Source organism: Drosophila serrata, unplaced genomic scaffold, assembly GCF_035046125.1.
Source record: "Drosophila serrata isolate PLE 108 unplaced genomic scaffold, ASM3504612v1 contig_376, whole genome shotgun sequence".
NCBI classification, from domain to species: domain Eukaryota; kingdom Metazoa; phylum Arthropoda; class Insecta; order Diptera; family Drosophilidae; genus Drosophila; species Drosophila serrata.
In genome coordinates, this window is record NW_028257274.1 from 2,970,191 (window position 1) to 2,997,791 (window position 27,601).

The window sequence follows — 27,601 nt, forward strand, 5'->3', positions numbered from 1 at the left end:
AAACAGCAGTTAAATATATTTAGAATGGACTTTACATAACTGCAGATATAAACTTAGAGTCAAGAAAAGCAAATTAAATATTTGTTCCACACATGTAAGTTTGATATATATTTAACAAGTAAACACAGAAAGCTTCCCATAGTATACTATCGACAGCGTGCGAGAGCGAGAATTTGGCGATCGTCTCGTCACGCGTGAGTCAGCACGTGGTATCAGTTAGTGGCAAGAAAGTGACGTCAGCGAAGTTCATTGGGAATTCTAAACGGTACAATACGGGTTAAGATAATAGCATTAAAAATAAGCTTTAAGTGAGTTTAGGAGCTAAAATTGATTTTTAATTTGATGTTCAAGGCTTAGGAAACCATTTAGTTATTTCGTCAAAATTTAACTAATATAATAATTAAATAAGTATTAAAATATATTAAAAAAATAGTACTTATAAATTTTACCTAGACTATATAGAATTTCTTATCTAAATGGAAAATGTTTGCTTTTTGATTGTTAAATATTTGGTTGCAGGTTTATGATAATTTTTCTAACTATGATATATGGTTAAGTAAACAGTTTATGGCTAGATAGAATTTAATATTTTCTATATTTTAATTCGTATTTTACATTATTTTATTCAAATCTAATTTATTTATCGAATTTTCTCAAGATTCATTATGTTTTAAAACTTTTAACTTAAATTATAACGTATTTTAAGCTCCGCCACAAGCTCATTGCTACAAAACATCCTTTAGCCGATCGACGGCAGAGGTCGCCAGCTCACAGTTGTGTGAACAGAATTTGCGGTATATTTTCCTTGCCGCGATCAGTATTTTTCTATGGCGTTAGTGTCTCGATCTTTGGGATTTTACGTGTTTCTGTCTGTCAAACTGCGCTTGCCGATCGGTTGTGTTTTTGTTGTTGCCAAAAGAGAACAAACAGAAAGCGTGCAGCGCGAGTGATTTAAATTAATTAATACTTTATTCGCCGACAGCCGTTAATGCGCATGTGGCGCCTAGCAAAAGTCACAGAAAATAGTGAAAAATCCGTGAGTTCTATAGCCAAAAATCGAATAACAACCAAACGAGAAAGAAAATCCAACAGTTGGAAGTGCGAGAACAAAGCGGAGCTGCGGATTGAAAAAAAGCGCGCAGTTGACGAATTTGTGGATATAATAATAAAGTGGAAGCACACACGCAAAAACGGACACAAAGAAAACGTGGGCAATTATTGCCAAAATAATAGTTTGATTTTAATGTCATTTTAAAAGTTCGTTTTACGATTTTTCTAGCTCCGCCTTCCAGTCGGCATTTGGTTACACGTCAATCAACTTTGTCTCCGTTTCAGTCTCATTCCGTTATATTTTTATTTTTTTCCCCGTGTCCTTCTATGTATTCCTTTCGCGCATACACTGCCGCGTCTCGCCTCGTTTATGTTCTTATTGTGTGTTTTTAATTGTCGACGGTGATCGCTTGACGACGGAAAATAAGTAGCTGAAAAATCCGGAACGATTCCGCCGCCGGTTCGTCCAGTGTTTAGTGTCCAGTTTCCAGCGAATAGGAAAGGAAAACAAAACAGAAACCCGCGTGGGTGCGTGCACTGGAATTCTCTGGAAGGCCGTGGATGCAGTTCTGCCAAATTCCAGTGAAATTACAGTGTTTACTCGCAAAAGTGAAATTGGCAAAAATAAAAAATATTTCTCATTTGTGTTGCAATAAATTCGTAAATCTAGTAATTTTTCAAAGTTCTTTCAAAAGTCTAAAAGACATTGCTATAATTTTCAAGCGTTATTACTAAAAATATATCATTTTAAGGAAATTTTGAATTAAATCATGTTTATTTTATTCTTTTTATTATTCGTTTTTTTACTATATTATTATATAAATCAGATATTAACTTAATTGCAATAATTTTATATTTATATATACACATATATTAAACTAATTTTGTTTTTCGAGTAATTTTGTTTTACCGCCAAGTCGCTAAGTTTGAAAATAATTTTTAAATGTTTACAGTGCCTATATTTCATTTGGATCGTATGATATATCCTATATTTTCCCGGGCGAAACCCCTCTTCTATATATGAACGTGCCAAAATCATAAAAAGTGATCATAAACGGAGTTTTAACAAAAAGGAATAATTTTAACCACGGTTTTACAATACCAAAATAAAAGGAGTGGATAACAACCGCAAACAATCGTTAACAAAATCAAGAGAGCAAGTTTGCTGCCATTTGCTCATCCTTTGTAAGTTTTATTTTTGAATTTTTGTAACCCTTTTTTTAATGTATTTATCCCTCGCCTGCATATTATTGTTATATTTATCTTTATTTTCAACGATCTCCTCTGTTTATTAATACATTTTTATCATTACCGCTTGGTACCTTGGCCTGCCTGATTCCGAAATTCCGGATGCCCAGCTCTCTTTACCTTTATTTTTATATTCAATTTTTACCTGCTGCCCACGCACTCTAAATAACCCCCTTCCCCCCTCTGTTCCTCTTTTACTTTCGCTGTCTCTCTCATGCACTCATTGTCCGTGATTGCGTTTTGTGTTTCCTTCACCTTTTTTTTTTTGCTACTTCATTTTATTTGAATGCCCTGCAATTAGTTCGGTATTTAAGTTCGGGTTAGAAGTTAGGTAAATTGGGATCATACTGGGACTTGTAAATTTATTTATAGAAATAAGATTTTTATTTTATATTATTTAAAAAAGGTATAAAAAAGTATTAAAAAAAAGAAGAAATACCAGCAATAAATGCAATTTGCCCGTGTACTCTTTATCTTTATCCCATAATTATTTATCAATTTAAAAATTCAATCAAATATGTAAGAGCTGACCTTCGATTTGAGGGTACCCTAATAGTCTTGAGTGATTTTTAATTTCAAGCACTCTGATAAAATATTGTTTATTTGGTTTCTTTTCGCTGCTGCTGCTGCTTTTTGTTGTTGTTGTTGTCTTATTGTGCAATTCCACTAACACCACCAACGACGATCTCATCGCGTCTCATACGATTCCCCTTTTGTTCTCTCCCTTTGGGCCCTTTTCCTTTTGCGCCGTGTTTCGTTTTCGTTTTTATTTGTCCACCTTTGATTATCCGTCTTCTGTCTGTCTCTCTCTCTATAGCTCTCTTTTGCATAATTTCGCTGACTCACTTTTGGCATGCTCAATGTAATTTTCATAATTTTCGGTTACTGCGATCCCCGCTCTCCCTTCTCTTCCCACGCGGTTTGCTTTGCTTTGCCTCGCTGCGGTTTTTGTGGTTTTGACCACACACACACACACACACGTGATACACCTGACTTTGACTGCCGTGTTGGGGTATAGGTTTTTCATTTTGTTGACATTTTTGAACTGACATATTCGCCTGTGGCTGCCGTTTCTCGCTGGCTTTTGGTCAAGCTTGGGGGGGGGAGGTCACTGGAGCTATTTATTCTGTTTAGCTTCAGTTTCACGGGTGCTAATGAATACCATTGGGGAGAGTCTATGTTTCTATGTGCAACATACATAAGTTCCACAGGGAAAACATTGAAAGATTTATGAATGAGTATGTTTATGCTTTGGCTTTTCAAGATGTATTTTTTCTGTCTGCTTTTGAAGCTTTTTTATTCAGTATCTATAGGTATTTTCCTCAGGGAAATTTAATTTGATTAAACAAAATTTTAGCAAATTCCTAGACCCCAAATTTATATATATAAATATTAACAAGTTCTCATTATGATTTTATTTCTGTAGAACAAAATATTTTTGCAGAACTTATCCTTAAAATATTTTTAAAATCTCTTCAATAAACTCGATCAAAAAATATCTGATAATAAGTTGTCTGTATTCGTTTTCAAAGTTTAAATTATACAACAAATTATTCAAAAACTATAGTAAATAATATTTGAATTTCTCTCTTAAGTTTAAGTCAGCCTTTAACAGTTCTTATTCCAAAACAAACATAAGAAAGTGACTAAAATTTCATTACTGATTATTTTTATTTAACTCCCGCCTACGCACAACTCAAATTGCACTCGCAAGGTAATTAATTGTGTTCATGTTTTAAAGTATAAAAAAGTTTATGCGAAATAAAAAAACACCATGGAATAACACACACACACACACACACACACACACACACACACACACACACACACACACACACACACACACACACACACACACACACACACACACACACACACACACAAACAGAGTATCTCCCAGTATCCAGTGTCGTACAACTAACGCCGTTATTTTAGACACAAACGAGTCATTTAAAGAGGGCAAAGTAGGGGTCTCCAATACCCAGAGGGGCTCCAGGGGAGCTTGCAGGGGCGACGCGACGCCGAGTCAAGCGTAATTTGCAAACAAAAAGCCATTAAAATATCAAATTAGCGTCTGGCTTTGGATGTGCGAGTACGGGATTTAGTGGAAGTCTCCAATTGTTGTCGTCGCCAGCAGTGCCACGCCTCCCTCCCCTCCCACACACATATTCATACCCTGCCCTGCCCTGCCCTGTCCATTTGTTTTGTGCAAAATCGAAAGTAAATGAAATGTGGCACCCGCATGTGCTGCATTCAGTCATCAATTTGTTGATTAACAGTTGTCAGTCCTGTACACACCGCCCACTCACCCAGCGGCCCTGCCTGCCCGCCATTGCCACCCCCTACAGTATATTTTTTTTCTCCGATAAAAGTCGCGTGTGCTGGGTGCACCGAGAGAAAAGGCATTTGTCATTACTATTTTAAATTTGCCTTTAAAATAGTATTTTAGCTTTTGTGTTGTTTTAATAATTTAGTAAGATTGTAAGTTAAATTTTCAGGGATTCTTTCAGTAAAAAACTCATATAAATAAATTGTAAATTAAATTATTAGTGATAATAAATTGAATGAAGGAAGTAAGAAACAAGAAGAATCAGGGCTGGTGTAAACTATATAAATTATTTACAAGTCTTTAAATGACAGCTCTAGTTCTGGTTAACAAAAATAGTGGAACATATTTATTACTAAGGGAACTATATGTTTTTTAAATCTAAAATTTTAAAGTTATGATATTTGTGCTAATTTGTATACCCTGACAGACTATCAGAAGCTTAAAAGACAGTGAAGGAATCATTTGCTACCCTATAAAGCTTATATATTCTTGATCAGCATCAACAGCCAAGTCGATCTAGCTATCTCAGACGAAAAACAAAATTTTACAAAATTTTTTAAAAATTTTATAAGGGGTTACCATCGTTCAAATTGGCAACAAAGTAGGACAAATTTTAAATTTTTTTAAGTTAGACAGTGAGTAAGCAGATTTATTAACCGTATAAAAACTAACATAGGAAAGTTGCCCGATTTAAATTGAACGCATTTTTGGCATAGTTGGGAATATTTAAACTTTGATAAATACCATAAATATTTATTGAAAGAAAGCAAATATTTTAAGCTTAGGTATGATCGATTTCTGATTATATATTTAAATGGCAAACTGCAAGGGTATATACATTTTGGCTTTCAAAAAATAGTTTTCTTGTTTAGTTTACTTATAAATATTTTAATATTTGTTCCCATTTTTCTCTCTGCATACACTGTTATAAAGTTCATAGTTATCAGTGGGTTTTCGTTAGTTTTTTCTCTTATCATCCATTAGAAGAAATTGTTTATTGTTACTGTTCGCAGCACACACAAAGAAAAGAGCGTCTCGTTTGCTATTTCTAGATAACCGAATTTACACGCCGCATTAAACTCCATTTGTTTCACTGCCAAGGCTGAATGCGTGCGGTAATAAAAGACAATTAAAATAAAAGCATAACAGAAAATAACGAAACAGAACCGAAACCGAACAGAGAGCCAAAGCTGAAACACGTTTTACCTGTACTGCGATCGTGAAAACTGAGTCACTGGGTTGAAAGAACCTTCGGAACTTGGGGATGAAGCCAGTACAAATGTGGTTTATTTTTTTTTATTCGAGGAATACAGAAAATGCGACAAAAAGCGAACTAAACGGGGCGGCAATCAAATCATCAAGAGCAAATTTATGACGGTCTGTGTGGCAAACTGCGTCGACAATAAAGCCGAGATCAATGGATCGTATCTTTCTCAGCAACTTGAATCTCCAGAGACACAGACAGAGACAAATCTCCCTGCTCCATATTTGGAACAAGCTTTATCGTGGAGTTCTCTGGGAGCCGCGCTTGCGCATTTTGTTCGTTTTTCGGTTCGTTTTGGTTTGGTTTCGTTTGGTTCGGGGTTTGGTCTTCTCTGCGGTATGAGCTGTGATCATACCCTTCCCCTACTCGTAGTTACTCGCATATATGTGAATGTATGTATGTATATGTACGTACATTTACCCAAACGCGTTTCATAAATTATCAAGTTGAATGCCCAGTTTCGAAATTTCAACGGGCCTGACCTTGAGCACAAATTTTCGGGGCTTCGACGCTTCGGGGTTCGCTCTCGTGTTTTTAAGTGTGGCGCGATTTGTATCTGCATATGGTTTCTATACCCGGGCATTCACTGAGGAGGGTATACTGAATAGTTGAAAAAGATTGAGTAATTTGACTCCTTTGTATGGGAATTTAAAATTTGCGAGAAGTTTAAACTTGAATAAGATCCAGAACATTGAAAAACTATACAAGTTAAAGCTAAAAAGTAAAGATTTAATAAGTTTTATTACATTATTTAAAGATTTGACTTTAGAATTTTATGAATGTTGTTTAGATGTGTTAAAATTTGCTTTTGATTTGTGCAATGTTAAAAGTCGTTTAAGATAACTGCTGATAATAGAAACCTTACATAAAGTCAGGAACAAGGAACTCGTTTTATGGTTCTCTGCCTTTGGGGCAAGACTTTTGTTTCTGCTCCCAGCTTTTCATTCAGTACCCAACCATGCGTTTAAGTAATTTATTATAGTTATTATCTTATGGATTTGAAATAATAACATACACTTATGAAAATTCTATGCTATGGTTCTTAAGTAATATCATAAGGAGCCCCAAGCAGTATGGATTCCCTGTAATATAATATTTTAAAAAAAGTTCAACTTGATTTCTTATATTTATTGGGTACCAAAAGGTCTCAAGAAAAAGGCTTCTCCGATTTTTTATTTCTACAAAAGTTTGTTACATATATTTGTCGGATGTTTGATTGCTTCCGAGCCAAGTTTTGGTTCTTTGTTAGTTTCTCCGTTTGCGTTCTTCTCCACTCCGAAGCTTTCAAGCGTTGCGATTCAGTCTGTTTCTCACAACTAATGGTTTGGTGAGTGGAAAAAAAATAACGAAATCTCGAGGAGGCCAAATCTTAGGGACACAAGTGCGCAAAGCCTTTTCGCTTTGGTTAATTAACGCAGCCATACAAATTAACTAACGCACATGCGTAACCCAAAATAGACAAACACACTCACACACACTCTTTGAAATGATTAATGATAGTAATTTTTTGTTGTACCTCGACTTTACTCTTTGAACTTGGCTCTCAAACAATATGAGCAGGAAAAAAAAGTGCGTGTGTCTCTGGTAACTGAAACCGGTTTGGGCCCTCAAAATTTGCCACTCTAAAGAAATAGAAGGAAAAAAAATCAAGCCTACACCAGTGGGAAGGTCGAGTTGATTAGGATTGATGGACTTTTGCCCAAACCATCTAAGGCATTTAAATCTTCAGTTTATATATCCAAATATATATATACATACATATATATCTGCACAAACAAATATTAGATTTAATTATGTCTGGCGTGGAATTTTCATTGATTTTCCAGACGAAACTCGTAAAACATGAAAGGCCAATCAGCGCACACGCTCAGAAAAGAGATGAAATAAGAAAATCTGTTTCGGAAAATACCCAATGGACCATCATCATCATTATCGAGTTTTTTAGTGGTTGGGGGCGGATGGGAAGGGGTTGTAGTATTTATTGATATTGGGCATGATCGATCTTTTTCTGTTTGGCTCAGTTCTCAACCTCATCCTCCGCCTTGCCGGGATTTTGAGTGTAAAATGCGTCAATTTGTTAAGGTGTTGATGTGTGATGCAAATGAACACGGCCTATGATGATGATGATTTTGCCTGTCATATTATGGGGCATTATGTGGCCAGTGAGTATGTGTTTGAGTAGGGGGTTTTTTGGGGGGTGGTACATGCATCAATTGGGGGAGATGTGCCGCATAATAGACCGCTCAAATGGCCCACAAACCGACGGACACAACACATCAATCGAGTGAGGTGGCGATGGCCGTGTGTTGTCACTCACTCTATCATTCACAAGGGGGGAAGTGGGAAAATCCCCTCTACAATTCACTGCAATTTACCATTAATAATTGTACACTGAAAATGGGGAAATAGATATTGGGGTTTTCCATTAATAGAATAAGAAGTTTGGTTAAATATTAACCAAAGTATCTTGGTTAATTAAAAAATTGCTTCTCTAAAAGACACTATAAATCAGCCTGCACAGAGTTTGGTCACTCTAGCTGTGGTCAAAACCGAGCTTGGTCACTTTAATAAGGACTTTAAACTGATCTTGACTATACAAAAATCTGAATTAAAATCTGTTTGATTGTATTAAGTCATTTTAATCAATATTATTCGGCGAATGTTACTTAAAATGCTATTTATTGTATTAGTTGACAAAAATTAACTACAATCTATTCAATAATTTTCAACAAATGCTCTAAAATTTATAATTATCACAAAGTTCTTCAATCGTATCTCTTTTTCAGATATCTTTAATCAAGCTATAAATTTAGAATCGAACTTTAATCGGTGACTGATACTTTTCTTTTACCGTGCATCCGTTTATCTTTTATCAGGCTGCACGTATGTGTCAAACATAAGCTTGACAACTTAAATACCACACACGTTACCCTATATATGCTAAGATTGTGTGTGATTGTCTGCGAGTGTTTGCCGTTTGATTGATAAGAAAGTGAGACGACAGCTGTTCGGTGGCTGGAATTTGTTCAGCTTCTTCGGTTGCCGGGTTAAAGAAAAGAAAAGAAAAGGGGTAGCATTGAAGGGGTTTTAAGGGGTGATTGGAAGTGGAAGTAGACGACGTGTTGCTTCCATGTAATTAGGGGTGCAATTGTATCGGTTACCCCCGGTTACTCAAATGTCAAGGGTTTAGTGTCAAGAAATCTTAAGGAGTGCCCAAGGACACTTATAAATAATGTTTAATCATTTGTAACCACATAAGCTACTATATCTATATCTACATCTATAGTCATAAATAATATTTTTTATAAATGTTCTCCACATAAACACATCATCAAGTTAACCGCCAAATAAAACTATCAAACAAACAAATCAGTCTGTAGATAAACAAATAATCACTCAAATAAATATACACGCCGACACACATCCTTTCTATACATGGATGTATATTCAAATTCTATATCTCTCTGTACATTTAAAAAAATATATATTTTAATGCGCTTGCTGTTGTTGTGCTGTTCCACTTTTTTTTTATTTTATATCTTTTGTTTATTATTTTATTTATTTATTGGCCACCATCAACAAACACCCCTCACTATATACGTAAAATATTCTGCCTGTCCCTAAAAGCTGTTTTATTGCCATCTCTCTGTTCTCCTCTCTGTCTCTATTCTGCACACTATCTCTGTCTATCTCTCTTTCTCTCTCTTTTTCTGTCTCTGTCTCTCTCTCGATCCCTGTCTCTTGTTTTGGTTGCCTGTCTGGGGCCTTGTCTATATCGTGGGTGTTGCTCTATTTTGAAATGTTTTCTAAACATTTATACAATAATTTTAAATGCCATTTTCACAATAAAAATATTCTATAAATATATTCACACAATCGAATGGGGAATGCTTTCCCTCTTGTCTTCTATTATAGTTCTATTCTATTCTATCCAGCTATGGCAAGTCTGCTTCATAATTCTACAAGCTGTGAATATAGAAAATCTGGCACTATATTATATATTTTCGTTCTTAATTTTCTGTCCTAAAAACTTTAAGAATTCTGGAATTTCTTTATTGAAAATTGTACTTATTTTACAACCAGCCAGATCTAGAAGAAAGTTATATGAGCAAAAGAATTTATCAATACAGTTAACTAACCTTAAACCAAAAAAGAAAAAGATTTTCCTTATTCTAAAAAAAATCGGATTAATTTTTTCTGATTCTGATCATTGCACAAACAATATGGCTTAACGCCAAAGAGTATGCAACATTTTTCACAAACTGTGTGTCGGGTACTTGATGTCATTATCTGGCAATTTGCATAAGTCTGCCCGTAAAAAACTATCTCAGCTTCATTTTCCAAGCCAAAAAGTTTTTCCAGACTATTTTTTCGTTTACCTAAAACTCCTCACTCTCTTTCTATGTCTCCCTTTCTATTTCTCTTATTCCCTATTTCTATCTATCTCTCTCTATCTCTGTGTCTGTCCCACTTTCTTCTTGCAAGCTTAACCAAGATCATGCCTTGCATTATCAATATATATATATATACATTGTATATTTGTGTACAAATCAAACACCACCTCCAAGATATATATTGATATATAAACGAAACTTGTTGTCTCATATCGGAATTGTTTTGTTCTCTTTCGATTCTTACAGGCGCCCGTCCGCTCCCCCTTCTACTAGTACAGCCACTGCTACTAGCTACTAGCACCACCAAAAAATAAAAAAGAATATAAAAAATCTATATAAAAACAACCAAAACCAACAACACCAATCCAACAGCAGTGTCGTGTGCAGTGTCAGTGTGTCTTGAAATCGAAATCGAAATCGTAATAGAAAATCCAAATCAAAATCCCAATATTTGGCCAAGTTGGCAGGCAACAGCAAGCCGCATAGAATATAAATATTGCTAAATAATACTACTTGATGTGTGTTTGAAAAATAATCAAAAAGATATCAAATCTTTTTGTGTTGACATCCAAATGTGAGGAGATGTCTTAATCCCCGAGCCTTAGGTGAATGTCAAATGCAAATTTATTAGAGTGGTCTCTCTTGGCCAACGAAATTAATTTCTTTGAATAACCATTAAAATTGCCAACCAATTACTTGCTTGATTTCCAGTGAATTTGTGTTCTCATAAATAATCAGTAGTAGAAGGAAGAGAATTCATCTATAAATAACCCTATTGGCTCTTTATATTGTGTATTTTTAGTTTTCTTAATTTGTATTTTGTATTGTGTGTGTGTTTGCCTCGATATTTTCGGTAGTCCCCCTACTAGCTAGCCTATGGCTCATTTGAAATAGTTAATTTTTGTCGCGATAACAAGAGTTGCTCTAAATCGAGTCGAAATCAAAAATCATTTATCACTAAAACTTAGAAGGCGCCAGCCAGCGCTGAATGCGGCTCCACATGTGTGGGTTCTTCTAAAGTGGGTGAGTAAATCAGCAGCAGCAAATCTTATCACATAAATCTACCCATATATATATATATATACTACATATATCTGATTTCCCTTTTTATTTTAAGACATTCGGAAGTATCTATGAGAGGAGGGGGGCAGCTGTCACATAAATTCATTTCATTCGTTTCGACTTTTTTGACTTTGAATGAGAAGAAAAGGTGGCTTGCTGCCTGCACTTTTGTGGCAGTTATTAAAAATATTTCTTGTGCATACCAAAAGACAGTGAGAGATATTTTTAAAAGTGTTTTTTAAAGCTTTTCAGAATATACAATATTAATAGAATATATATCTAAAAAAATTTTTCAAGCATATTAATGCAGGGGATTTATCATTGTTCACATGAAATATAGATTTATAAATTTAATTTTTAAAGACTATAATATATAGATTTTTGAGTTCTTTAGGCTTTAGAAAACAACTTTCCCAGCAAATTCAAAACACTTTTCAGTTACTATTTAATAATTTGCGTGTTAAAAGTGAGTTAATCATCAAATAATTGAACAGACAGAGGGCGACTAGCTTCTCTGCATGCTAAATAGAGTGTACTCGAAATGGGGGTTCCACTGAGAATGCCAAGGAATACGAGTAGTTAAACTTAGGAGGCGACACACACATTGGTGGGTAAATTTTCCTGTCAGAAGAAGGGGAATAGATAACTTTGGGTCTAGGTTTTGGGGTTTGTCTTGAGGCAACAGCTGCTGCTGCACTTGAAGTTTGTCTTACAATTGCAATTGCATTTCGGTGGTTTGCGTGAGTTCCCTGCCAAAATGTGTTTGTAATTGACTTCAATGGAATTATGGAAAATAAAAGAATCGTGGGATAGAAATGAAAGTCAAATATGTAATGTAAGAAAATATTAAATAAACTCTTTAAAAGAAACATTTAGTTGAAGAACTCTTTTCTCTCATTTAATAGCCAGCATTTAAGTGCATACAAAATAATTTTCTCAATTAACTTTTCAGGCTTCTTTCATGAAATACAATACACGGTAGACTTCCCACCATAAGCTTCTTGTAATGCAAACCTTTAATTGATTTAGAGCGCATTTAATTTCATTTTCTAGTTTTTTTTTTAGCATTACTTTCTATGGTTTCAATTTCAATTATAATTGCTTACACCCACATGTACATATTTCATTTCATGTACATAATTTTTATGTATTTTGTTTATTCCATTTAATGTCATCATATTCCGACAACGTCGCTTTAAATGCACTTGAAAAACGAAAAAAACAATGAAACCAAAGCGACTTTTGTTGCTCTGTCAACATGATGGTTTGAATTTTTTATTTTTTTGTTAGCTAAATAATGATGCGGACCAAACAAAAACAATGAAATTCAGGGAGAAGTAGCGAACGGGCAGTGCAAATAAATTTTGAGCTTTTGGATAAATAATTTTATTTTGTTTAGCAACAGCAGAAGCACCGAACAAATGACAGATCATCGGGCTTTGGCTCCATTATGGGTTATTTTTTTCTATTTCCTAATTTTTATTTTCCGTTGCTTCAGACTCCCACGCGTTTCCCGTTTCAGTTTGTTTTTTAATTACTATACTTTTTGGTTCGAAAATAATGAACTACTTGAAACTCCCCGAATTGCCCTCAAGTGCTGGAGCAAAAACTATGAAATGTGACACAAATGTGTGGAATTGTGGCTCATAGAGGCCCCACATTTACATGGCCTCAGCAGTTTTAAGTGCATTTGGACATTAGCCCGACGAGCAAGACAAAAATCTCAGTGTTGCCGAGGGGCTACTATACACAGCTTGTTTGCTTCTCTCCATCGTCAGTGCCTTCTTTTTCTTTTCTTTTTGTATTATTTTTGCAGTTGAAGCAATTTTGCCTTAGAATTTATTTCAATTGCTCTTAAACGAAATAAACTGTTCCGATTGCGATGTTTCTTTGTGGGTGAATGCGAATGCGAAATGCGACGACATCATCACCTAGAACAAGGCATTAGAAATGTGAGGCCCACGCACTCCGCCACGAAAGCAATGAGGCAATTTTCACTAGCAAAATGTCATATCCATAAAACTTGAGTATTTACGTGAAGGTAGAGAACAAATTGGTAATTTTCATTTTGAATTTAATGTGAAGAAAAGAATACATTTTTAGGCATTAACTAGACAGTATTCTTTAAAAGCTGTATAGGAATTTTACTTGTTGGTAAATGAACATGTAACCGAATTTTTAAATATGAAAAGTCTCTGGGAAATATGGAAATATAAATTGTATTAACAAAAACTTATAATTTTAAAAGGGAATATTTTTAAGATAGACATTAATTCCTTTTTTTTCGAGAAAAACCTTTGATAGCTTCTTAAAATGTATTTATTTAGGAACCAATCTTCATTTCAATTACCATACATTTATTTATTATTACAAGGAATATGGTTTTAGTTAAATTAAATTCTATATTCATTAAATTCCTTCATGGTTTTAATTTAATTAAATTCTATAAATTGCTTCACACATTTAACTCGGCTCCAAATCCCTTTTTATTCAATTTTCTCTTGGCCAATTGTTGCAGTTGTTACTGGCTTCGTCGTTGGCCTGGGCCAACTATCAGCAATAAAATCAAAAACTTTAATTCAACAAATTAGCCAAACAGCAGGCGGCTGCCGAAAACAAGCCAAAAAGCAGGCACCACCACCTGTTGCTGCTTTCCTATTCTGGCTCCCTGGCCCCTGGTCTGGGCCTGTGAGAAGATATCATTAAATTTCACTTAAGCTGTTCAAGGAGCCCCAGACAACTCCAGACACCGAAAACAAGAACGACAACGACAACGGCAATTCGTGATGTCGTTGTGTGGGCAGCAGGAGGAAAAGCAGGAAAAGCAGGAGGAGTTCCCTGCTCCAGCTTCGGGCTTCAGACAGCAGCAGCAGCAGCAGCAAGTGCCAAAAAAGTGGTTTAGTTTTTTGCCTTTGTTTTTCCGAGACATTTTCCGGCGGAGGCGCGTGCGGCGTTGCATTTTCCCCGGGATTTCCCTCCCTCTTTGCGTCTCTCTTTGTTGCTGCTGCTGTAGCTGCTGATGTTACTGTTGCTGTTGCTGCTGCAATGCGTGCGAGTTGTTGCACTTTGCGCTTTCGACCCACATTTGTCTCTGGTCGGGATTTTCGCCTCGGAGTGCCTCCGTCTGCTCTTGCATTCTCCGTGTCTCCGTCTCAGTGTCTCAGATTTTCTTCTTTTCCACTGTGTTTGTGTTAAGCATTTCCTCGTACAATTTAAATACTCAGTGTTTGCCCAAGGCAAAGGGGTATGATGGAAAATGCAGTATCAAATAATGCAAGAAAAAACTTTTACATCACTTCTTTTTTACATATAGCAAGAAAGGAAACTATCTTTGGGAAACCGAACTTAGAGTTTGCAATTAAATTATAGGTTCGAATCGAAAATTGATCCATAAAAAAGCTTTAGATGTTCTCACATTTTAAAGATATTTATTTATATTTATATATGACCATTTTGTCGATAAATAAAATTTTAAAAAACTCATAACTAAACCAAAAAAGCATTAATTTTAATTCGGAAAGCTTTCCCTTGTTTGTTTTTATTAGTTTAATTAAAATGCATACTAAATATACAATTTTAAAAAATTCAAATTTTTGACAATTTTGTGGTTGTTAATTTTAGTGATGGAACCCCTTAAAAAATTTTTAAAAAATTTAACATTTATTTTTTCGGCCAAAGATGGCTAGATCGATTCGCCTTTTCATACTGACTAAGAATATATATGATTTATAGGGTCGGAAATGACTTATTCACTGCTTTTATAGGCTTCTGACTAAAATTATAATACCCTGCAGGGGTATAAAAATATATTTGCTTAAACTTAAATTGTACTTTGTTTTTTTTTATACATAAAAATACATTGCTTAGCATATTTTGTTTCTTAAAAACATCCAAATATTTATTTTGCGTAAACATATATGTGTTTTTTATTTAGAAAAGCTTTAATGATAATATTTAAACACCAAACAAATGTATAATACTATAACAACGCTTCTATAATTCCCCTAATTTCATACTTTTGTTAAATATAGACATTTTTCATGTCATTTTGATCTTTTAAATATTAAACCGACCATTTAAAGCTTTTTAACATCGAGTCTTGGGTATTTTAAGGTCGATTTACTTAATCCGCCTTCTTTCTTATTCTTGTTGTTATTGTTTGGTGTGGAATTTGGCTCTTTTGTGTATTGCATTCAATCTTTACTCGGATGCTGTTGCTGCCAGGCATTTTTGCTTTAGTTTCTGCAGTTGTTAGTTATGACGATGCTGCTGCTGTTGCTGCTGTTGCTGCTGCTCATGTTGCTGCCTGGCATTGCTCGTTCTGCTGGAGATGTTGCTGCCTTATCCACCAATGTTGCCCTTAAATCCTGTGGTTGCTCTTCTCCATTTGGCTCGTGGCTCTGGGTGCTGTGTGTGTTCGCTTTTCCAAGGTTGTTTTCCACTCGGTGGCATTTTTAAATGAAGTTTAAGCTGGTCCTTTTGCATAATGCACTGCATTTTTGGTCAAAGAGGCGAAGAAGAAGTTGGAAGTATGTGGGAGATGTGTTTGCCGGAAAATGCCAGAAATATTTTGCTGTCTGTTGTGTGAGAAACGAGACTTACAAATCATTTCCATGAGTTGGTTGGTTACTTTTCCTTAATTTACTGCAAAAAAGAATAATAATAATTTTCTTTAATAAAGTATAAGAAAATCCTTATAGAGTTAATTTGATTTGCTGCTTTAAGTTTTCTTTTCCCTATTTCCATTTCTATTTATTTTTCCATTTTCACTTTCTATTTTGCGTGAGTGACATTTGATATTTGCCAATTTTATTTCATTTCCACTATGGCAAATTGATTTTTGCCTTGCATTTCGGTTGGCATATTTGATTTGCTTTCTGGGCTATGTTTGCCAAACTATTTATTTGTGTTTTCAATTAAATTTTCTTGTGTGTTGCAAATAAATAACATTTTCTTGTTCCCTCGGTTTTACTGTTTGAGCATTTCTTTTGGTCTGCCTTAGAGATCATTTCTTGGTCTGCTGACAAGATTTCAATTTGACTTATGGTGGCCTGTCGCCTTACACGATGGAAACCACTCGTTCTTCTGCTCGATATTTTTTTTCTTGCTATATATCTTATATAGCACGCGTATCTGAGGGATTGCCGACAATGCAGCAATGCTACAGCTAACACATGTATGGCTAAATAATTGAGATTTCTGGCATTGTGTGTGCGCCACCAAGTATTTGGCATTTTTCTCATCTCTCGATGTCATCCAAAATCGGGCATGCTGCCAGCCAGAGGCCAATTTCTACTACTCCTTTCATCTCCCCATCAGCATCACTAGTTCTTCTGGTTGTTCTCGGGCCCTTTTGTCTGCTTTTTGGGCCCAAAACTATTTCGGTGTGGTCCATTCTTCGTCTTTACCGGGATATGTCAATGTGCTTGGCCATGTTAGTCATGGAATCAAATATGCAAATCTTGTGCTAAATGGGCAAGACAAGCAGATAAATAAATATTTACACAAGACATTTGAAGGCGACTTGTCTAATAGTTGTTGGAGGGTTGAAGAGCCCCTGCACTTGAGCAGTCAATGAACCTAAGATTAGAAAAAATATGTTCCAAGTTAAGGAGAAGTAGTAATATATATAAGTACATATGTTTATTTTTTTGTAGGTTCCAAAGTATTAGTTGTTATTTGAAGTAAAAGATATTAATTCTACAATTTATAACATTTTGGTACTACTTGGAATTGCCTTTAATATGATAATTACCTTTAATATGATATATATATGATTTTCTTTATAAATTCAATTATTTCACAATACATTTTTGTAATATTATTTCTTTGCTTAAATTCTGTAGAAATATATTTATAAAACCTACAAAATGTTCTCAAGAACTAAGCTCTCAATAACAAATCAGCCCCTTGATTTTCTCGGAACATTGCTAATCAATATTAAATAACTTTGATGACAACATCAAATGTCCGCTCTTTCCCCTATCACTCTCGATTTTACCCATTTTTTCAACCTCTTATCTCATCAAAATGTTCTTTTTATGAAATCTATAATTTATGGTAGCAATATTTCGTTGTGTGTTGAAGTGTGCCTTGTTCATTAGGCGCGCCTAAATGCTCATAAAAATCAATAAAATTTTGCACAGATTTTTAAATGTGTGCCAGTTTAATGGGAAAAGAGCGTGTTAAAGTGAAAGCTTAGGCTTTTTAGATAAGGATGAGACAGTATATATATTTTGTAGAGGGGAGAGCTTCGTGTGCGTGGTCTTTTTGATGATATATATTCGTGTTTGCCGTTGGACAACAATAACAAAAGCGAGCTAGGCAGGTAAATAGCAACAAATTAGATAAGCGATTTATTAGCAACAAAGATACGAGGCAACAACAATTGAAACGATTACAGCACAGCAACAACAATGTAAATAACACATGGGAAAAGGTTTAGCACATACAGATGTGTGTTTGTGTGTGTGTGTGTGTAGTGTGCGTTTTATGCAAATTACCTTTTCACACACTATTAAACGCTTGGAAAGATTTCCGTTTTACCACTCTGTGTGTTGTCCAGTGAAAAGTTGTGTGAATGAATTTTATATTTACTCATTTGATTATAGTACTGACTCACTTTATTTGGGTTACGTATTTTTTACTGAGTGATTAGGGGAAATTCATTTAATAGATAGCTCTATAATATTACTATAAACTATAGAAATAATCTTAATTGAATTCTTAGTTTGGCAGGAAAGGAACTATCCCGTTCACTAGGGCTTGTACTTTACAGGCAAAGCTTATAGGAAAGAGAGAGCGAGAGTAAAATTACTTTAATTTAATCTCCTTTCTACTCAAACTAATGTTTAAAACCCTTTACTTTCCATCAAATCATTTTCTTCATTGTGTTAAAATTAGATTTGTTTGTATTTACACACCTAACTCTATTTACAATTAATTGCATTGATCTATTGTTTTAAGCACCGATTAGCCTGCTTATTTATACTTCTGCTACTAATTTTTTTTTGCTTAATTTGCTTGCTAGAAATTTATTGTGGCTTTCGGCATTTATCACAAGATACTCTGTTTTGTTCTCTATTTTAAAAAGATTCTTGCTGCTTCTTGGTGCTTGTGTAAATAAACGCGTCTCGAATAACAACGAGAGGCGAAAACAATTGGAAGTAAACAATAATATATAAACAGGGTCAGTGGTTTGCAAAACAAAAATTAAAAAATAAAAGAGCTTTTGGCAATTGTTCTGCTGGCAGCGGAAGTTTGCATGATGATCTGCTCTGGCCTCTGTTCTTTTCTTTTGGACTAATTTCCCTATTTTCCTTAACCATAAAGTAGTGTTTAAATAGGCTAAGGATATCCTTAAGCTCTAAACCAGCACAAAAGAATATGTTCTATTTACCTTTTCTTTTCGTTTTAGGTAAGTTTGTTGTTTTGTGGTTGTTGTCTGGGGGCAAAAAAACAGTTGTTAGCATGAGTCAAACTGTAAGTGAACACACATCAATTTCTATACAATATACATTTATTTATTTTATAACTAAAACCTAATATCCTAAGAGTAGACTTAAGAGCAATTCAGCTGTAAATGCAGCTCCAGTGTCAACAGCAGAGACCTAAAATACAAAATCGAATTTGAAACATTTCTTTTTGTTGGTTCTTGGAATAGGAAAAAATATAAATATTATTGGTCTGTCAGTCCGTTTCCTAGAATATTTTTCATGGCAGTAGCAGCAGCAGCAGCAGGCAGCCATTGCTTAAAGTTGGCAGATATATTTTTATATATGTATATATTTTATTTCAATTTGATTTCTGCTGTCGTTGTCGATGTATTGTGCATTTTGTTGGCGCTGCAATTGAATTGCAAATATTTGCTCTACAATTTCTTCTCAGCGTGCCATAGATAAATAAATGAATTTTCTATTGTATTTTATTAACAGTAAATAAAGTTTCAATTTTCAAATATTGCGTATACGCACGGTGTACGCTCAGTTAGTTCATTAGCTGAAGTGCTGCCTTCAAGCGGCTTAAACTAGGCATTTCTTATGCATACTAAATAAGACTTCTAAAATTCTAGTAGCTAAAAATAAAGTTTTTACGATTCCATTTCCTTTTTTCATGCCAGATAATTGGGCGTGTGTGTCTGCCAGAGGGGCTGACTTAATGCGGACCTCTTGGCGGTCATAAGTCAATAGTTAGGGACATTTTAATGGCTCTTTTGCCGTGTAAATCTTGGCGCTAATGAAAACTTATGAATTTGGCTTCTGCTTCTGCTTCCTGCCTGCCTGCCTCGTGCCATTTAATTTAAATTGTGTGTATATATAATTCATGTTGGGTTTTTATGGCAGGCCTGCTCGAGATCAGAATGTTGTCCATCACATGCCGTCGTTGGTTGCATTTTCACGTTTTTAACGACCATGTGCTTTTCCATTTTTCATCCCCATTTTCCTTCCCTTCCAACATTGCTGTTATAGCCTCGGCTAGTAATGTTTTATTAATTGAATCGTCAGAGTCGACGAGTGGTTTTTTGAGGAATTTGCATAGATGATTGATATATTGTGAATCATTTCTCCAGCACGATATCGTGACATCAATCTTGGAGCACGCGTCTTCAACAGACCAAAGTCTCTGTATATCCTCTCGATTTATCACGCCATATGTTAACAATCACTGAGGAAATGGAAAAATAGGAAAAATAATGCCTTTTCATTAAGAAAAGAGATTTCGTGTTGAAAAACAATAGTTTAGAGTTTGTTTTACAGCTTTAAAATAATTTGAAAATATATTTATGAGTACAAACAAATAAATAAATCCTTTAATCCTTTCAATTATAGTTTATTTTCCTGAATTTCCTTATTAACAACCAATTAAATTTGACTTAAGTGATATCAAACACTTGAGCAAGATTTTTGTATAGAATCATTTTGCGGTTTCTCAGAAGAAAGATAAATGAACATGTTTCAAAAGATCTATTCCTCATACTATAAATGTCAACTATAAATTTGTGTCGTAAGACGATCAAAAGCTCTTTCCACCTACTTAAAAATTAACCTCAAGAGAAAACAAAACCCAAAAATTTTCGCCTCCAAATATCTGAAATTAGATTTTGATATTTAATTTTTGTTTTATTTTTGCAAAATCACCGGAAACAGCAGCAAAATTGGAATTTATGGATGTAGCCATAGTTTTGTCGGTTGTGGTGTATAAACAATGCAACAAATTGTATATTTTTAGTGCCATAATTATGGCATGGATTTATGGCCACCACAACAACGTATACACACTTAGCCGTGTGTGTGTGTATATTAAAGATCATAATAACCTGAGGGTAATCTTTATCGAAGATTAATGCGACCAACTAGAAAGTGGCTAATATCTCGAGCGATTTTAACAAAAATTATCAATTCAAAGGGGGCGCCGTCTTAAATAAGAAATTCTCTATACATAATTCTAAGGAGAGTTGGGAAAATTAATAAAAACTAAAGGTACAGTGCGTTTCATTTCATATGAATGTCTTAGTTTTAAGTTCTGAATATTGATCGCTTGTGACTTATACAAATAGAATATCTAGGTTTATTTTAGGAGTTCCTGACTATTCAATTCTTGAGTTCTTTTATCTATAATTTATATTAAAATAATATTTATTCTGTTTAAAGCTATGGATAAATTTCTTTTCCTAATTTTGGTTAATAGTTTCGTATCGCACCGTCTCTCCATGCTCAATGAAATAGAAAATATTAAATATATATTTCTTTTTGGCTGCGGCTTATTTGTCCACTTGATCTCACACTTGTTGCTCATAAAAAATGCCTTTTTAAATATGTCTCGAGGAAATATTCCATATACTTATTCTATATTGTCTTATGCGATGGCGTGGGTTGAGTTTAGAATCGGTTCGTTTGGTTGGAGCGTGGCCAAGTTATGCACTTCTTGACGCCGTACCAAAAATAAATCCCGACGTGGAAATAAAAACAAAATAAATTTGATATGTGCATATAGAAAGGTATATAGAAAATAGTGTTAGTGTGTGTGAATGTGTGAGAGATATAGTTGTCTGATAAACTAAGAGGCAATGTCCAACCAAGCGATGGGATGGCAAATTAATTTGCCATGATTTCTGATGATGTATTAAATGGTTTTATATGGTTTAGAACGTGTATATTATGTGGCTCACCTGTGTGGAGTGAATTATGCGGAAAACTATTTGAATTTGGCATTTTATGGTTATTAATTGGGTTTCTTTCTTTTTTTTTAATTAGAGAGAAATTTAAGGAAATAAATTAGGAATGCTTAGGTAGGAGTAGGATATATTTTCTTTACTAAATTGGAAAGAATTTAAAAGAAATAAAAGAGCAGTTCTTATGTATGATATATTTATTTAATGAATACCTAAAAGTTAGTTCAATGTCTTAAGAGTATTTATTTCTAGCTTTTCTTTCTCTTTCTTTTTTATATATATTTTTTTATGTTACCAGAGGGATATTTTTCTGTATTTTTCCCTGAAGAAATCTCAATTTCTTGGTTAAATCTCCAAAATCTCCATCTTGTTGCATTTTGGCCTGATGATGGGTTTTGACGGCCTTTTAGCTAATGAACTTTGGAAGGCAGTAGTGGCAGCTATATAGAAGCAGCAGCAACATAATGAGCTATTATGATGCCTGAGCTGAGCTGCACAAGCTATGGTGTGTGGTGCCCCTCCTTGGGGCCATGGAATATGGAATTAAGCAATGTCCATTTAGCATTTGAAAGGCTCACGTTTGACCCAGTGTGTATGTGTGTGTGTGTGTGTGTGTGTGTGTGTGTGTGTGTGTGTGTGTGTGTGTGTGTGTGTGTGTGTGTGTGTGTGCGTGCTGTGGCAAGGCTTTCAACAATATTCTTCCCACCTTGCACACACACACACGTGCGCCAATTTGTATGCAAGCGGCGGCGCCTCTCGGTGGCTCCTTTGGATTCTTCACTCGTGGCTCCTCTGACTCCTTTGGCTTGCATCACGTCGCTAAACGATTGCGCTCTCGAGTGCAATGAGGTCGCTTCTGTTACTCGTCCTGTTTCCCATCCTGCTCTCCATCCTGCTCTCCATCCTGTTCTTCGTCCTGTTTTCTGCTTCAGAACAGCTGCTAACCTGTTTAAAGAGCTCTCCGGAGATCAGGGAGCTCCAGCGGCGAGGTCATCTCCTTTGGTTTTGCCCCATCAGTCCGCTAATTGCGTTTGCGCAGGCCAATTAGTCAGATATCCAGGTGGAAAATAAGCCAGGAAAATGATTTAAAACAAGATTTATACATCTTATTCTCAAAATAAATAAATAGAAGAATAATATTAAAGAATGTTAATATTCCTCACTGCTTTCTGTAGTTTTGATATATCAATTTAGATTTGAAAGTCATATTAACTTGGTAAAGCTTTCTTTCTATAAATCAATTTACAAAACTAGAGCATATTAAATAGGTTTTTTCTATTTAAAATAGTTTTTATTCAACTTGTACTATTACTTTACTTGCTTTTAAAAGTCCTGCTTTCCTTTTTTGCAGTGAACATTGTAGCTAATAAAATTTTAATGATCTGTTTTCCCACCACAACTTGTGGCATCGGCGAAAGAATAACTGAGAAGTTAGTCTCCTTGTATTTTTCCCCCCTTCACTTTTTTATTTTGTTGAGAGGAATTTTTTTGGAATCACGTGTAAATATTTTCGCACAACTGCAGTCGAGCGTAATGTATTTAGCTGTGTACGTGCCGCAACTTGAGTTAGTTTTTGGCTCTGGCTAAGAACCAGCGAGAACGCTTTGGCAATCGCAATTTGAAGTTATAATTTATTTAAGCATCCATTAAGGTGCACATATTGATGATCCCTATAGCAGGATGTTGCCGCTGCCTGGCCAAAAGCTCCTCTGTTTTGGCTCTCGAGAGTGCCTGAGTGCAATTGCTACCTCGACAACGCTCGGGCAATTACTTTTGAGTTATTTGGCTTAATAGAAATTCAGCGAGCGTGCCGTGTTTGTCTTGTTCCAGCCCATTACCCCCACTTTTGGTATTCGAACTTGGAGTCCTCCTCCTCCTCCACCTTCAGTGAATCCCCAGGACTCACTTTGATTTTCATAAGTAAATGTAGGACCATTCCTAGCCCAGAAAACCTAACGAACTTGTCTCCAGAGAAATGTGGTGGAGAAATGGAGCCAAGGGTAGTGAGTTTTTGGGGGGGAAGGGCGCGTTGAGCGCCTTTGAGAATCGATTATGAATTATTCGAGCTGGCCGAAATGACTTATGAGACACAAAAGAGGCCAAAAGACGCACAATGGCCAAGTCAAAGACACCACACAGACACACACACACGGTTGGGGGCAAGTTATCATTGTTGCAAGTTCACGTGTGTGTTTCAGTTTTTTTTAGGGAAAAAAGAATGGTTAAGGGCTGCGTGATAAATTTGTTGGCTTTGTCCTGCGACCAAAGGATACTCCTGCCGTCCGCCTTTTGTTGCCATTTTGACACTAATAAATTGAACAAAGAAAAAAACCAGCAAACAACAAAAACCATATTGATATTAATTTTTTCGCACATTCCTGCCCCGGTGATTTATGCCCCATCTTCCACATTTATTTATTTTTTTTTTTTTATGAATTTTCAATTTTCATTTTCCAACATGCGCCCATAATTTATGCTCGAATAACATTTACTTACAATGAAATTTAATTTTCCATTTTCCCCCCTCTCTCTCTCTTTTACTTTCAGGTAAGTTTGCACTACGACGAAAAAGAAAACGTAAGTTGGAAATCATTTTTGGCCATTAATTTATTTATTAATTACCTCGAGGGGATGATGGTAAACAGCAAAAGCAGAAAGAGAGCAACTTCCTGGCCATTTCCGTGGAAACCTTTTAAATAATTAATAATGCGCACCGTAATCGATTTTCATATAAATTGAGATTTATTTCGCCCGTCGATGAAAAAAAAAACCAAACCCACACAAGACCTAATTTATTTTCTCCCAGTTGCGCATTTTTATAGTGCAATTATCACGCCACCCCCGCTCATGTTCCCACATTCAGGATAAAAATCCTATAAATTAGTTAAGCAAAGGCAAAAAGCGAGGGAAGCAGCGACCCTAACTACTTCTATTTGGACAGTTGATTAATCGACAAACGCATTATGTTTTCCTAATGTCTTTTTCCCCAAACTCAAAGTGTGCGTGTGTGTGAAGGTGTGGGTCTTGAGTCCTTTTGTTGTCCTTGTATTTGCGGATAACCGATGCCCAATTAAGTCGTTGCTCAAAGTGTCATCAATAGGCCCCACAATTGGAAATTAATTGCCAGCAAATTTGCCCTCCAACTTGTCTAAGATATCATTTGCCACAAAGAGCAGAGAGATAAACGATCTATTAGGTTGAGACTTTTCTTTTGTTTCTGTTTTTTGCTCTATTAGGTTTCACCTACTTAACGCTCGTCTTTTTGTTCCTCAGTTTTCCTCACATCTTGACAACATTTTCTTGGCATTTTCTGCCCTTAATTGTTTCAACTTCAAAGTTAATTTTATACGGATTAAAGTGAAGTGTATGCATTGCCTCCTTTCATCCAAAAATGTAGTTGTCATAAATCTTTTGCGTGACTTTAGAGGAAAATGAATGAATGGGTGGAAAATTGTGGGGGGGTTGGGGAGAGGAAAGGGGGCAGCAGGGTGCGCTGCTGCTTGTTGTGCTCAATCAAGGCGTCATGGCGTTGTCTCTCTCTTTTTTTTCTTTCTCAGCGTGTGTGCAATGGTTGATAGTTTAAATGACATCCATCGAGGGGGGATAGTAAAGTTTGATGAACATAGAAAAATATTTGAAAGAATTTATTGAAGAATATGAGGGAGAATATAGTGAATATAATAATATAGTATTGATGAATATTATTTGTTAGTAAAGAAATTATTCCAAATGTAAAAAGCTCTTGCTATCTCTTCAGCAATTTATATTTTCCAATTTTTGATATTCCATTTAATAAGTTTTATTTATTAACAATATTTAAAATAATTTTTTGAATATTATATATAATATCCCGAGACGATCTTAGGCTCAACCCTCCCTAAATTGGCTTTATTTCCCTCACCGCCGCCCATTTGTGCCCCTCTTATTCAATTGCAGTGGCGTCGCTGTTTTGTGCCCCACTGGTTCGCTTTCCGTCACTTTTATTTCTCTCTCTCTCCGTTTCGCCTTTTTACTCAATTATGAAAAGAAATTATTAAGTGCGAGCTGCGCTAAATTAGCGCGCAATTGAGTGTGGCCAGGGGGGGGTTGGTGAGGTATAAGGAAGGGGGGTTGGAAAAGCGAAAAAAAAAGGTAGAGTGGGGGTGCATAATATAAGGCAGCCGGCTTCTCCCTGCCTTTAATGCGTGTGCAATGTCTTTGGTTTTCTTTGGTCACACTGTAAATAATATTTGAAAAATTATTTAAGGGTAATTAAAGAAAAACTTCTTTACAGACTTACAAGCTGGAACTAAAATTAAAAGACCATTCTTTGAACCGATATTTATCGAAATTTTTATGTTGCAATTTTTTCCGTCAAATCATGTTTTTAAAAAACTCATAATAACGGCAAAAAAGGCTTAATTTCAATTCGGTAAACTGTCCTATGTTAGTTTTTATTAGGCTAATTAATCTGCATAGTCAATATAATTTTTTTTTTAATTAAAATTTTTGACAAGTTTTTTGACCAATTTAACATCATAAAATTGTTGGAAATTTTGAAAAAATTAAAATATTTATCGGACATGGCTTAAAAGATTCGCCTGTTGATGCTGATCAAGAATATATATGATTTATTGGATCGGAAATGATTCCTTCATAGCTTTATAGGCTTCTAACTGAAATTATAAGATCCTGCAAGAGTATAAATAAGGAGAATTGTCTTCTGGATTATGTACAACAAAAAAAATCATAATAGGCCAAAGCATCTCTTAAATTTAAATGCTTCTCTTTTACAGAATTAAACATCCTTAGATAGGGTTGAAGCATTTAAAAATGGAGGGCCACATATAAAATGAAGCACTTCCCAATAAAAATCTTGCTCAGAAAGCAACTAAGCAACTAAGATTTAGACAAGTCCTCCTCTCCATATTCCCATATATCCAAGTGCATCTTTACTTGACTAAGAACTTCAGATTTGAATCTGCATATGTATGCATTTAAGTATTATTTGCAGTGCATAAGTGGCCTGTCAGCCTGTGGCCTGTTGCCTGTTGTTGGCTCATAATTTTTGCCACATTTCTAGCCAAACTCTGCCACACGTACAAGCTGCCACAGGCCACAGGGCGTGGTAACCAAAGGGGGAGACAGGCAGAGATGTCCGTAGCATGTTATAAATGGCGCATATTTTGTGCATTTCATTTGCGTGATTTGCCAGCCAAAATGTAGCATTTTCCTAGTGAGCTTGAGTGTTCCATGCAAGAGAAATGTCTCTGCATTGTCCCACCAAAGGGAAGATATATACATATATAAGCCCGGGACAGGCAGCCTGCCTTCCGACTGCCGCCCTGACGGATGGCGATGATAATTCCGGGAGGCGAGTGGAGTGGAGTACCAGGGAACCAGGGAACTCAACTGACAGACGGCCAAGGCAAAGTCACTTTTGCATCCAATATCCAACAGGTGGCACTTTGGCCACAGCTACTTAGTTGGGGAATACTGGGGATTTCTCTGCATTCTGCTTGGACGTCTGCCAAAATGCATTGTCTGCCGTCTCTTCATATCCGTGTGACTCTCATCGCTTCGGGTTATCAGAGCGAGCCAAGATGGATGTTTAATTGACCGCAAATAGAAACTATAAATTATGCCAACGAAAGATCCCACTCCCACTGTCTGTTTTCCACACAATTTTTAAAATTCAGATTCTAACGTTTGCTAATAGGAAAATTGCCTTAATGAGGTTCGAGATACGGCAACTGAGAGAAATCATATGGCGTGGTGTCATTATTTAGTCACAGCAATTGTGGAAATTAACAATTCCAATCGATTTACGTATATATACTTTGATATATTAAGTAAAAATGAGCGATTTATTACATTACAATTGAAATGATACTAAGAAGCAGTAGGAATAACATTTCTGCTACCAGGAAAGCAAGTCTATGGATTAGCATTTGAAATCATTTATTTCTTTAAGAACAAGTTTCAATTTAATTAGAGTCTCTAACTAAGTTATTAGTTGTATATGTTTTGAGGAATACATAAAACCCTGCCCTTTGAAGTGTGAATAATTTATTTATCCCCCGCCTAATTTACGATTTTTCTCA

At 35.4% G+C, this 27,601-nt stretch overlaps 1 protein-coding gene across 38 annotated transcripts in view; it reads left to right on the forward strand.

The window, feature by feature from the left end:
• Positions 1-27,601, forward strand: part of heph (polypyrimidine tract-binding protein 1 heph) — a 199,905-nt gene that overhangs the window by 16,102 nt on the left and 156,202 nt on the right. For 5 of the 38 annotated variants that reach the window (XM_086839754.1, XM_086839755.1, XM_086839756.1 and 2 more), the window contains exons 1-4: positions 855-1,036; positions 2,004-2,235; positions 18,765-18,829; positions 24,066-24,095. In XM_086839754.1, coding sequence (XP_086695880.1) covers positions 18,818-18,829; positions 24,066-24,095 — 42 coding nt within the window. In that variant the 5' untranslated portion in view covers positions 855-1,036; positions 2,004-2,235; positions 18,765-18,817. Of the gene's footprint in view, positions 1-846; positions 1,579-2,003; positions 2,236-10,531; positions 11,309-18,764; positions 18,830-24,065; positions 24,096-27,601 lie in introns of those variants that run through there. The other 33 variants (XM_086839760.1, XM_086839767.1, XM_086839784.1 and 30 more) reach the window with 16 other exon arrangements.